The 12,822-nt window shown below is 37.4% G+C and overlaps 1 protein-coding gene across 2 annotated transcripts in view; it reads left to right on the top strand.

Moving 5' to 3' along the window:
- Positions 1–12,822, top strand: part of THSD7A (thrombospondin type 1 domain containing 7A) — a 454,591-nt gene that overhangs the window by 183,565 nt on the left and 258,204 nt on the right. For both annotated transcript variants that reach the window (XM_047694998.1, XM_047694997.1), the window contains exon 2: positions 8,027–8,858. In XM_047694998.1, the coding sequence (XP_047550954.1) occupies positions 8,027–8,858 (832 nt within the window). The remainder of the gene's footprint in view (positions 1–8,026; positions 8,859–12,822) is intronic.

Raw genomic sequence — 12,822 nt, 5'->3', positions numbered from 1 at the left:
CAATACCCTTTGACCCAGTTATCTACTTTAATGGAGTCTAGCCTAAAGAAACCATCACTGATGCATGCAGACTTAAAAATACTAAGTCACATAGAAATGAGAGTCTTTTTGTGGGAGGAAAAAGCATTTCACAACTTTATCACGAATACTCATCATAATATTGATAACTTATTCTGTGTTTCACGTAGAGTTACAAGACGATGAAAGTTAATGACGTGGTTTTTACTGTATTTTACAAATGAAGGAAACCAGGATCCAAAGAGGCAAGTAATTTTCTTGAGAGAGATCAAACATGATAGGGGCTGAATATAGATTACTATATTTGGCAACTGTAAAATCAGCTGTCCTATCACTGATTCCTCATTCATTGTCTCATCAGATTTAAAGAGCTTGTTCTAATTTTGTACATTTAATTTTATATTCTTATATAATTTCTTATTAAAATTTAATTACTTATTGAAGATGAAAGCTCAGCTTGACTTCACACTGATCTCTTCTTATCCACCAAACTGATTTGTCATTTGAGAGTTATATTTTAAATTAAAATTAAATGAAATTAAATTAAAAATCAAGTCAAAGAAGCTATGAGCTCTCTTTTTGTTTTCCTTTAAAAAGGAAATTTTCACCTCTTTTAGGTCAGCAAATTCTTAAAAAAATTAAACTCTTTCTGTGCTCATAATCTATACAAAGGGGTCTCCTAGGCAGAATGCATATTTATAATTAAATAGTATGATATTGAACGGCACAGTATGCCAGGAATTTGGATTACCAATCTATGAAACTATGAAACTATTTCAAGACACTTAAGTCCATGTGTTTACTTCTATCCACAGTAAAAAGTCTTTGAAATTAACAAATGAGTACAAAATAAGCAGAATTGTGTTTCTATGCTGAAAAAGGGGAAGGATATCAATTGTCCAAAAGCTGTGAGATCTTTCTGGAAACCACAGGACTCAGAGGATTAGATTTGAAGGACACTATCTTTCGAGTTTAAAGAGTCAAAGGATGGAACCTCTGAGGAAATAAGAACATAAGATTCCCCCAGTTGAAGTCCAAATGTGGCAAAACTGTAGTCTGTAGACTTCCCTGTATCAGGGAAAAGAAATACACTCATTAATTGCTGGTGAGAAGGTAAATGGATACATTTGGTAGGCACTTCTGCAATAATAGATGTATCAAAAACTTGCACATTTGCAAAACTTTGAATTGCCTGACTGGTACCTGGTTACAACAATAGATGTTCACCGTAACATTCTTTATAGTGTTTGAAACAATTGGAAAAAAGACCTGAATTTCCACAAATAGAATATGTTAGATAAATCACAGTAAACTGGTAAAACATACTGTGCAACCATAGTGTAAATGTGTAAATATGAGGAACAAGCAAGATTAATTAGTAAGTTCAGTCTGTGTGTGTGTGTGTCTGTGTGTGTGTATCTGAGGCCTCCCTCACATCTATTGAAATGGAATTATTTGTATAACATATAGTGAAGTAAAAGCGCAGAATATAAAATAACTTATAGCAAGAGCCCAGTTTATTTAAATAGATCTTTAATTGCCTAGTAAGATAGTAGCAAATGTATGACTAGTTACCTCTACTTCATGGAATTTATGAGAAATTATCTTTACTATTAGCAGTAATTTCCAAGTTTTTCTATACTGACCTGCGTGAGTAAAAACAAATAGAATTTTTAAAAATTCTGTGAATTGTGAACATCCATGACCTTGAATCCAGTATGTCACTAAGCTGGGCATGCGTTTCTTGATCTTGGTAAACTAGGGCATACTGTTCCATCACCAAATCCGGAAGGGAAAATATACTATCTCATTTGAAGGATGCAAACATATTTAGTCAAACAAGAAACTGCCTCATTTGAGAGTTTTATAGCAAACAAGGGCAGAAAGTAGTTTGCATAATTTTCTCATGCTCCTTTTATAATGTTTATCTTTTATAAGGCTCTTTGGAACAGTTGCTCGGCCACCTGTCAATAATGTGTCCTTTTATAGACTCAACCTTTTATTGCTCTCATGCCCTTGATATATAGTAGTTTTAGAAGTAGTATTGAATATGGTGGGCCAAACACTGATTTTAACTTTAAAAGGCCATCTTTTGTAGACTAAAATAGAGGGTTTTGAATGACATGAAAACAATAAACATGTCATAAAATCCTGTTTAGGGACACCTGGGTGGCTCAGTGGGTTAAGCATCAGATTCTTGATTTTGGCTCATGCCATGGTCTGAGGGTCCTGAGGTTGAGCCCCATTTCCACTCAATCCTCAGTGAGGAGTCTCCTTCTCCCCTCTACCCCTCCCCCTGCTTGTAGGGGACACACTCTCTCTTTCTCAAATCTTTTTTAAAAAAGATTTTGTTTTTTTGACAGACAGTGGGAGAGAAAGAGAGAGCACAAGAGGTGGGAGGGTCAGAGGGAGAAGCAAACTGTCTGCTGAGCGGGGTGCCTGATGCAGGATTCCATCCTGGGACTCCATGATCATGATCTGAGCCAAAGATAGACACTTAACCTACTGAACCACCCATGCACCCCTAAAAGAAGTGAATGTTTTTTAAAATGTGAAATAAAATAAAATCCCAGAGCACCTGGGTGGCTCAGTTGGTAAGCGTCTGCCTTTGGATCAGGTCATGATCCCGGGCTTCCAAGATGGAATCATGCCTTGTGCTCCCTACTCAGCGGGGAGCCTGCTTCTCCCTCTTCCTGTGGCTCCCCCTGCTTGTGCTCTCTCTCTTGCACTCGCTCTCTCTGTCAAATAAATAAGTAAAATCTTTAAAAATAAAACCTACTTAGCAGGAATAAAAATAAATTCATTGTTTTATCAACATTTTTGGAAAGTTAGTTAACAATTTTATTTAAAGCACTATCCTATGAAAAACGAAGCCAAGTAGCATTCATTTAAATTTATTTTTACAGAACATAATTCTGCATCAGTTTCAAGTGAAAATATTTGTATTGTGAGTCTATCAATTACGTAAATATTTTGGGCATGCAAACAGTTGCTTTAACTTTTTTTTAGTGGAATACGATACCTAGTATTTCTCAATTTACATAAAATCTCTCAAGCTAAGTGTTCTACATATATTTATTGACCTACATCCTAGCAGTGTTTTGCAGGATACTGAAAACAAATCCTACAAATCTGTATGCAGGAATGCATTTCCATTCATAAAGGGATATTATCCAAGACCTTAAGTAGCAAGCTACCGATCCTTTGTTTTGTGCAATTATGTTCCAAGTTCCCTTTATATAATCATGAGCAAGAACAATAAACGAAGTAAGAGAAATTCTTTTCTTGTTAAAAAGCATACATCCTTAGACACACACACACACACACACACACACACACACACACACCACCTTTCCAACACCACCCCTTCCCACTCCTAGTAATTTGAGATGTGGAGCTAAAATTTAACATTCATGCCGAGGCATAGGAGTTAAATATCACATTTTCATATTGTGCTTGGGAGAGGACTTCATAGTTTGCTTGATAGAGTTTGCACATTGTGCTTTCAAATTGCACTTTGAAACATTTGTTTTCTTTGAAACATGGTAGCTAATTGGGCTAACAATTCTTAGCTGTCAAGAGCAGTTTGAGATGTATCCCCTTTGTGTTCAATGGGTGATTATTTTAAGAATGCTCAGAGGATGGAAGTAGACAGCCCTTTATCAGGTGTACAATGGTAAAGATCTGCTTTTTTTTTTTTTTTCCAAGAGGTCTGTTAATTGGACACACATGCAATACCCAAGGTGCAGTAAAAAGATAAGACAGCAGTTAAAGTCTGCAAAGTGAGGTTTTTTTTTTTTAGGTTCAATTGTGATTATATTGCCACCTCTACTTTCACTGGTGCCTTCATGAATTTTATTTTGCCTTACCTAGTGAGTATTTTTGTCCATCTCCATGGAATTTTCTTGGGATGTCTTATTTTCTGGTTCTCATTGTAAATATACTTGAAATAAAATAAACATAAACACAACTGTGTTATCTATGAATAGCTGGTTAATAGGGAATCTATGATAATATTTTTGGAATGGAATGGAATTGTATTTGTACTTAGAATGTATGTTTTTACTAGTTATCTAAACTTCAGAAATGCATGCTCATTGTCACTATATATGAAATAGTATAGAAGTTTTCTTGAACTCAGTTTCTTTTTCTATTGGCATTGACATCAATTATCTAATGTTTTGAATATTAAGATCTACAAATTAAATTTTCTCTTTTCTGAGCAGAATAGTTGCTGAGGGGCTCCTAGGTGGCTCAGTGGGTTAAGCCTCTGCCTTCAGCTCAGGTCATGATCTCAGGGTCCTGGGATCGAGCCCCGCATTGGGCTTTCTGCTCGGCAGGGAGCCTGCTTCTCCCTCTCTCTCTGCCTGCCTCTCTACCTGCTTGTGATCTGTCTGTCAAATAAATAAATAAAATCTTTAAAAAAAGAATAGTTGGTGAAATTCATTCAAAAGCCAGCCATGAAAATTAAGACAGGATCAAACAGGTTGCAGAAGACAGGCAAAGTTCTGTACTTCAGGGGCCAGAAAGTCAGTCTAATATGATAGGCATACAGTTATTCAATCAGTTAGTTGAAATTGTGATAAATATAATGTGAGAAACAAAAGGATATTCTGAGAATGTATAAAATGGGACCTCTCTCTAATTTGGTGTCAGTAAACCATGAGTTTTCAAGTAACCATCATCACTTTTATTTTTTAATAAACTTAGATATAAGCCTAGAGTTTTGGCTAAAGCTTGGTTTATAGGAGCTTAATATTTTTGTCACTTCTTTTGTAGGGTAATTTTCAAACTTAATAGTTATGTAGTATTAAGTTCCTCATAGTTGTGGGGGATTGGTTTTGGTATGTGTCTTTTCTTACTCAGCAATAACAGGCAGACTTGAAATAATTTGACACATTGTTTCTAAGATTTCTGTAATAAAATATTAGTTTTCATCAATTAGTTAAAATATACCCATTAAGAGTAGTACCTAATTCTGTGTTAAAAGTCCAATAAAATATTTTAAGTGCCAAATTTATAACTGTTGTAATTTTTTGTTGTTTTTAGTTTGAGGATAAAACCCTAGCTTCATGTATCATTGATATTAGCCATTCTGACAGGTGTGAGATGGTATCTCATTGTAGTTTCGATTTGCATTTCCCTGATGCTGAATGATGTTGAGCATCTTTTCATGTGTCTGTTGGCCAACTGGATGTCTTCTTTGGAGAAAATTGTGTTCATTTATTTGGCCCATTTTTTGACTGGATTATTCATTTTTGGGGTGTTGAGTTTTTTAAGTTCTTTATATATTTTGGATACTAACCCTTTATAAGGTATGTCATTTGCATAACTCTTCTCCCATTTTGTAGGTTACCTTTTACTTTTGGTGATTATTTCCTTCGCTGTACAGAAGCTTTTTATCTTGATGAACTCCCAATAGTTTATCTTTGCTTTCCTTTCCTTTGCCTCAGGAGACCTCTCTAGTAATAAGTTGCTATGGCCATTGTCAAAGAGGTTACTCTCTGTGTTCTCCTCTAGGACTTTTATGGTTTCAAGTCTCACATTTAGGTCTTAATCCTTTTTGAGTTTATTTTTGTGTGTGGTGTAAGAAAATGGTATAGTTTTGTTCTTTTGTCTGGTTTTCCCATCACTGTTTGTCAAAGACTGGTTCTCCACCCCACCCCCCCATTGGATATTCTTCCCTACTTTTCGAAGATTAACTGACCATATAATTGTGGGTTCGTTTCTAAGCTTTCTGTTCTGTTCCAGTGATCTATATGTCTGTTTTTGTGCCTGTACCATGTTGTTTTTATCACTACAGCTGTGGAATATAACTTGAAGTCTGGAATTGTGATGCCTCCAACTTTGCTTTGCTTTTTCAAACTTTTTCAACTTTACTTTGCTTTGTCTATTTAGGGCCATTTGTTGTTCCATACAAATTTTAGGATTATTTGCTCTAGCTCTGTGAAGAATGCTGGCAGTATTTTGATAGGGATTATATTAAATATGCAGATTGTTTTGGGTAGTAAAGACATTTTAACAATATTTTTTCTTCAAAGCCATGTGCATGGAATGCCTTTCCATTTCTTTGTGTCATCTTCAATTTCTTTCATCAATGTTTTACACTTTTCAGAATACAGGTCTTCCACCTATTTGGTTACGTTGATGCCTAGGTATCTTGTGGTTTTTGGTACAATTGTAAATGGAGTGATTCCTTAATTTCTTTTTCTGCTGCTTCATTATTGATGTATAGAAATTTCTATATGTTGATTCGTACCCTGCAACTTTACTGAGTTCATGTATCAGTTCTAGTGGTTTTTTGGTGGAGTCTTTTGGGTTTTCTCTATGGGGTATTCTGTCATTTGCAGATAGGGAACGTTTGATGTCGTCCTTGCTGATTTGGGTGACTTTCATTTCTTTTTGTTGTTTGACTGCTGTGGCTACGACTTCCAGAGCTATGTTAAGTAGCAGTTGTGAGAGTGGACATCACTGCCTTATTCCTGACTGTAGAGAAAAGGCTCTCAGTTTTTCCCCATTGAGGGTGACACTAGCTATGTTATTTCCTATATGGCCTTTATTTTGTTGAGGTATGTTCCCTCTAATCTTACTTCAAGGATGTGGAGTAAGGGGAGCTCTCTTGCACTGTTGGTGGGAATGCACACTGGTATAGCCACTCTGGAAAACAGTGTAGAGGTTCCTCAAGAAGTTAAAAATGGAACTACGCTGCAAAGCAGCAATTGAATTACTAGGAATTTGCCCAACAAATACAAAAATACCAATTTGAAGGGATACATGAACCCCACTGTGTATAGCAGCGTTATCTACAGTAGCCAGTTTATGCCGAGAGCCCAAATGGCCATTGTCTGATGAATGGGTGAAGATGTGGTGTATATCTACAATGTAATACTATTTAGCCATAAAAAAGAATGAAATCTTGCCATTGGCAGCAACATGGATGGATGGAGCTAGAGAATATTATGCTAAGTAAAATAAGTCAGAAAAGGACAAATACCATATGATTTCACTCATATGTGGAATTAAGAAACAAAACAAATGAGCATAGGGAAAAGGAGAGAGAGAGAGGCAAACCAAGAAACAGATTCTTAACTCTAGAGAACAAACTGATGCTTACCACAGAGGGGGTGGGTGGGGGGATGGGTTAAATAGGTGATAAGGATTAAGGAGTATACTGAGTGTACTTGTTGTGATGATCACCGAGTGTTATATGTAAGTATTGAATCACTAAATTGCACTCCTGAAACTAATATTACACTCTATGTTAACTAACTGGAATTTAAATAAAAACTTTTAAAAAGCCTAGTTTCTTAATAGTCCTAATCTGATCCATTAGTCTGCTCTCATAATTAGTATCAAATACTGGAAAAACAATAAAATATTAATGAGTTCTCCTGAATTGCATCTGGGATTTAGACTCTGAGTTATTTCAAGACACTTGTATTTTGAAATTTAGACCTAATGGCATTTAGCTTACTGCTAACTTGATGATCCAATGTAAATGTACCTTTATATTCTGTGCCTAGAGTGGGAAATGAAGATTATGGTTTTGTTTAAGCACAGTAGCCATGGGCTACAGAGTACTTAAGACTCTGCTGTCCTAAGTCTGGAGACTCGTATGTGCACAGTCTCCATGCCCAGGGGGCCACTCGGTTAGCCTGCTGCTGACATGGATTCAATGCTTACAGGCGGGGATCCTGTGTTTTCACAGCTGCTGATTTCTGATGTCCTTTATGAGCAAGGGTTCTCTATTTAAAATTAATGAAGAAAAGACCCAAAAGGACCCAAAATGAACTTGTCCCAGCGGTTACCTTATATAGACTCTCTGACACACTTCTCCTTTTGCAAAAATACTGAGTGCAGATCATTACTTTCCGATACTCGTGTGCAGAGACCTACTTTATAACACTTCAGGGAAGTTAATGTACTAGATCTTGAAATGCCTTTCTGGAAAGTGAAGTAACTTATGGCTTTCTTTCAGTGGCAATGTTGACTCTTGTCTCATTTTCAGGTCCGTGGGGCCGGTGCATGGGAGATGAATGTGGGCCAGGAGGCATTCAGACCCGGGCCGTGTGGTGTGCTCACGTGGAAGGCTGGACGACGTTACATACAAACTGTAAGCTGGCCGAGAGACCCAGTAACCAGCAGATCTGTTTCAAAGTGTGTGACTGGCACAAAGAGTTGTATGACTGGAGCCTGGGACCCTGGAATCAGTGTCAGCCCGTGATTTCCAAAAGCCTAGAGAAACCCCTTGAGTGCATTAAGGGGGAGGAAGGCATTCAGGTGAGAGAGATAACGTGCATCCAGAAAGAGAAGGGCATTCCTGCAGAGGATATCATTTGTGAGTACTTTGAGCCCAAACCTCTTCTGGAACAAGCCTGCCTTATCCCCTGCCAGCAAGACTGCATCGTGTCGGAGTTTTCTGCCTGGTCTGAGTGCTCCAAGACGTGCGGCAGTGGGCTCCAGCACCGGACACGTCACGTGGTAGCACCCCCCCAGTTTGGAGGTTCTGGCTGCCCAAACTTGACAGAGTTTCAGGTGTGCCAGTCCAGCCCCTGTGAAGAGGAAGAGAACATGTACAGCTTGCACGTGGGTCCCTGGAGCTCATGCTCGATGCCCCACTCAAGACAAGTGAGACAAGCACGGAGACGTGGAAAGAATAAAGAACGGGAAAAGGACCGAGGCAAAGGAGTGAAGGATCCAGAAGCCCGTGAACTTATTAAGAAAAAGAGAAACAGAAATAGACAGAACCGGCAAGAGAACAAATACTGGGACATCCAGATTGGATATCAGACCAGAGAGGTTATGTGCACTAACAAGACGGGGAAAGCTGCTGATTTGAGGTAACGTTTTATAGCCATTTAACTGGGGTATCTCTCTGTCGAGGCGTGGGCTACAGAGTACTTAAGACTCTGCTGTCCTAAGTCCGGAGACTCATATGTGCGTAGTCTAGAATGAGCTACCCCCAAGTGTAACGTGATCTACTTTAAGACACTTAAGCTTTCGTGGGTTTCCTGACCTCGTTTCTGTTCTGCTTCTGGTTAGACATTGTACTCCTAGAGTTCATTTAAATGTTCCTGTCAAAGATCTATAGCATGAGCTCTTCTCCATGAGAGGGTACTACTTCTTTAGGTCAGTCGTGCTATTTCCACCTACAATGGGGGAAAAAGAAAACCTACTTAGAAGCTAGAGTTTGGGGATTTTGATGTCAGATGCTTAGTTTAGTGAGAATAAAGCACATCTCTCCAAGTTTATAGCATTTTCAGCGTTACCCTATAAACAAAATCTAAACAACAACCCAGGGAGCTATACCTAAGAATAATTCCCTTTCGCGTTTTTATAAAATGGAATAAATCTCCCTAAAGGAAAAAAAAAGGGGGGGGAACCAGAAGAAACTAAGATAAGTAGACATTATTTAATCATGAGTAGTCTGATTTAGAAAACATGTAATTAATTGGCTGCATGTTCTACACAGAAATAATTTGTCAAGTGATCGCTGGGTAAATAGTGACTATATTATGAAAGACTTTCTCATGTGTGATTTACTTGTTGTGAAAATATTCAGTGAGGATTATTCATTGAGGATTATCTAAAGGATATGATGTTCTCTGGATATTCTAAATTTTGCTCTTGGATAAGCCAGACCATCTGGGAGTGTCTTATCTGGATCATTTGCATAATTGGTTTTTCTGAACTATTTATGCAGTTACGATTTGGACTGAACTGAGTGAAATTATGGTAACATCACTCAGAATTTTATATCATCTTTATTGTAGAAATGACATTGAAAGTGTCATCTACTCCATCACAGTCTGTTCTCTTGATTAAAAACACATAAGATAAATTTCACTGAAGGCCCAACCCGTGTGCTGCTGGTGAGCAGCTGGATTGCTTTCCTTATGGCCCTGGAAATGTTGAAACAGATCACATGTGCCTGTTTGGTTTGGCTCCTGGGAGCATGACTAGACTGTGTGGCAAGTAGGTTGCTTACTAACATACCCCACTGCTTCATCTTTTTTGCACCATGATTTTCCTTCACTCATTCTTGCCTAGTGATTTTGCCATCTTTGGATTTTGAAAGCTTGTTGAAAGCCTTTTTAGTGAAGAATATAGTTTAAAGAAATAAGTAAACAAATAAACAATTGATTTGTCTAGACAATAATTTCTCTCAGCATAGTGTTGCTCCGGTCACCATTTTTAGGTTATGTGCTAGTCCCTCCTCTCTTTGAACTTACACAGTTGTATTTTCTCTCAGCCACACAATAATCTGCTTTTTCTTCATTTAGTAACATCAGTCTAACTCCTTTCTTGGTCTCATCATTGGTTACTTGATCTCCTGCCTTCACCCTCCAGGTTCCCTACAACTCCTTAAGCGTTCGTGTATGTGTGTGTGTTCACCATGATTGTGTACCATGTGTGTTTTCATTTCAATCCCTGTTTTATTCTTTTCTGACTATCCTCATCCTGGTGATTTCCTCATCTCTTTTCCTCAAGTATTACAATTATATTAGTTACTTGGCTCCCACCAAGTAATTAAATGAGCCTCCAAGGCAACTTGAGTTGTCTCCTGCTGTCACTGAGTTAACATGCTGTAGAGATTTAATTTAATGTTGACCACTCAATTAAAAGTGTAATTAGGATAGTACCTACCACTGCATAGAGCCATAGAGCCCAATATTCCCATTTGGTTGTTTGAAATAAGCAAACACATTTAAAGATTTGTAGATCTTCTGTCACGTGCTTATATTCTATTCGAAATAAACCTAATATAACTTATTAGGGTATAGATTAAAATTTAAGTTGGTTGCTAATATTTCTTGCATTTAAGAATTATATATAAGAATATATATGGATAGGGGCGCCTGGGTTGCTCAGTAAGTTAAAGCCTCTGCCTTCGGCTCAGGTCATGATCCCAGGGTCCTCAGATCGAGCCCCGCATCGGGCTCTCTGCTCAGCAGGGAGCCTACTTCCTCCTCTCTCTCTGCCTGCCTCTCTGCCTACTTGTGATCTCTGTCTGTCAAATAAATAAAATCTTTTAAAAAAAGAATATATATGGATAAATACATATGATTAAGACAGTTAAAGACTTAGCAAAGAGAGGTAAGAATCAGGTATTTTGACATAGGTGTTGCTCAAACATTGTACCATGTCAGTGAAGCTAGTGAAATAAAGAGTAAATGGTTAACACCAGCAAAGAAGAGAGCCACAGATCACAGACTTGATGATCAAATTTAGTCTTTCCCCTTATATCAGATTCAGAAGCAATTTTGTCATGTCCGTGGGTAAAAAAAAAAATCATTTAATAGGGCTAAAAACATCTGTTAGAGTGACTGAATGAATTTAGCTAAATAAACCTAAGAATCTTAGGGAAGCAGTTCATAGGCAAATAAATATAACTGTAGCAGAATTACTGTGAGAACTTCCAAGTTTCAGATGATAGATCTGGCCTGCTTTTTTGCTTTTGAACAGACTGAAATCAATAATAATGAAAAACACAAATGAAAAGTCTGTTCTTTCTTGAGAATAGGAAATAGAGTCTCAAACCACAAATGACAGAGATTTAGAGAATGTGGTGAAATTAAACCTAACCGAAGGAAGAAACTTAGGAGGTTGTTGTATCTTTGCAACTTCTGCAAATGCTCAAACTCTCTGAGTAGCCTAGACGTCGTGAGGGCCAAGGCAATGATGTCTCTTTGTATGGCATGGTCTGTGTTAAAAGAAAGGGCTATTGAAGCATCTTTGAGTTTGAAAACAGATGGCATGATAGGCAAGACTGAACAAGAAACTCAATGTGCCATTACTGCCAAGAAATGGATTGATGGGTTGAGGGATTAAAGTTTGATGACCAGTGGACGAGAATTCTAAATCCCTACACGTAACACACCATGACACATAGGACTCCCCTATGAAGCAGTAAGTTTCAGCCAAACTTAGGTAGAGTATTGGCCCAGGACAAGAGTTGATATGAAAGTAATGACAAGCAGTTCTCCAAGAAACCAGAGATGGTAAAGGAAATATGGCGTTTCTGAACCAAAACCAGAAAGAAGAGCTAAGAAAATTGAATGATCTTAACTCATTAATCAAATGAGTGATTTGCCTGAGCTCCTATAAGAAATGGAGAGGAATGAGAAACAAGAAAAAGAAATGAAATTACATTAGAAGCAACAAAATGTGGAAAAATATCTTGTGAAGAGGAGTCAGTGATACGGAGAACAATTTGAGAACATCCAAGTAAATCGTTATTTTTTTTTAAAAATGATGGATATGGAAACAAGCAAGGGAGATCATTATATGAAACTGATGTTCTTGAAGACAGGACCAGAAAAATTAGAACAGAAAAGGCAAATAAGAACAACAACAACAACAACAACAAAAACCCCACAAACATGTAATAGAGGACTTTCCTGAAATTAACACTTTAACCCACAGATTGAAATGGCACATGGGTCATATTCTTCTAGAAGAGGTTGCAATCATGTCCTCATGGAAGAGGTGGTATAGAATAATTATTATAAGGAAAGACATAGAGACCTCAGACTGATAACCAGCACAATACTTAAACTGTGAAACTCTAAAAGCATTAGTGTTGTTGTCAAAAATTAGACAGGACAATGCATTAACTCCACTCTTGGCTAATGCTCATGTCTAAGTACTAGTTAATGTAATTGAAAAGAGAAAGAAATGAAAATTGGAAAGCAGCTACCTGCTAACTTAAGATTTTTTCCCAATATTATGACTGTACACTGGAAAACTCAAGAGAATCATTTGAAAATAAAAACAATAAAATAACCCATGGAGGGCAGTGGA

This window comes from Lutra lutra, chromosome 11, assembly GCF_902655055.1.
Source record: "Lutra lutra chromosome 11, mLutLut1.2, whole genome shotgun sequence".
Lineage (NCBI taxonomy): Eukaryota > Metazoa > Chordata > Mammalia > Carnivora > Mustelidae > Lutra > Lutra lutra.
The sequence above is the reverse complement of the archived record's forward strand: the minus strand, read 5'-3'. Positions and strand labels throughout refer to the sequence as shown.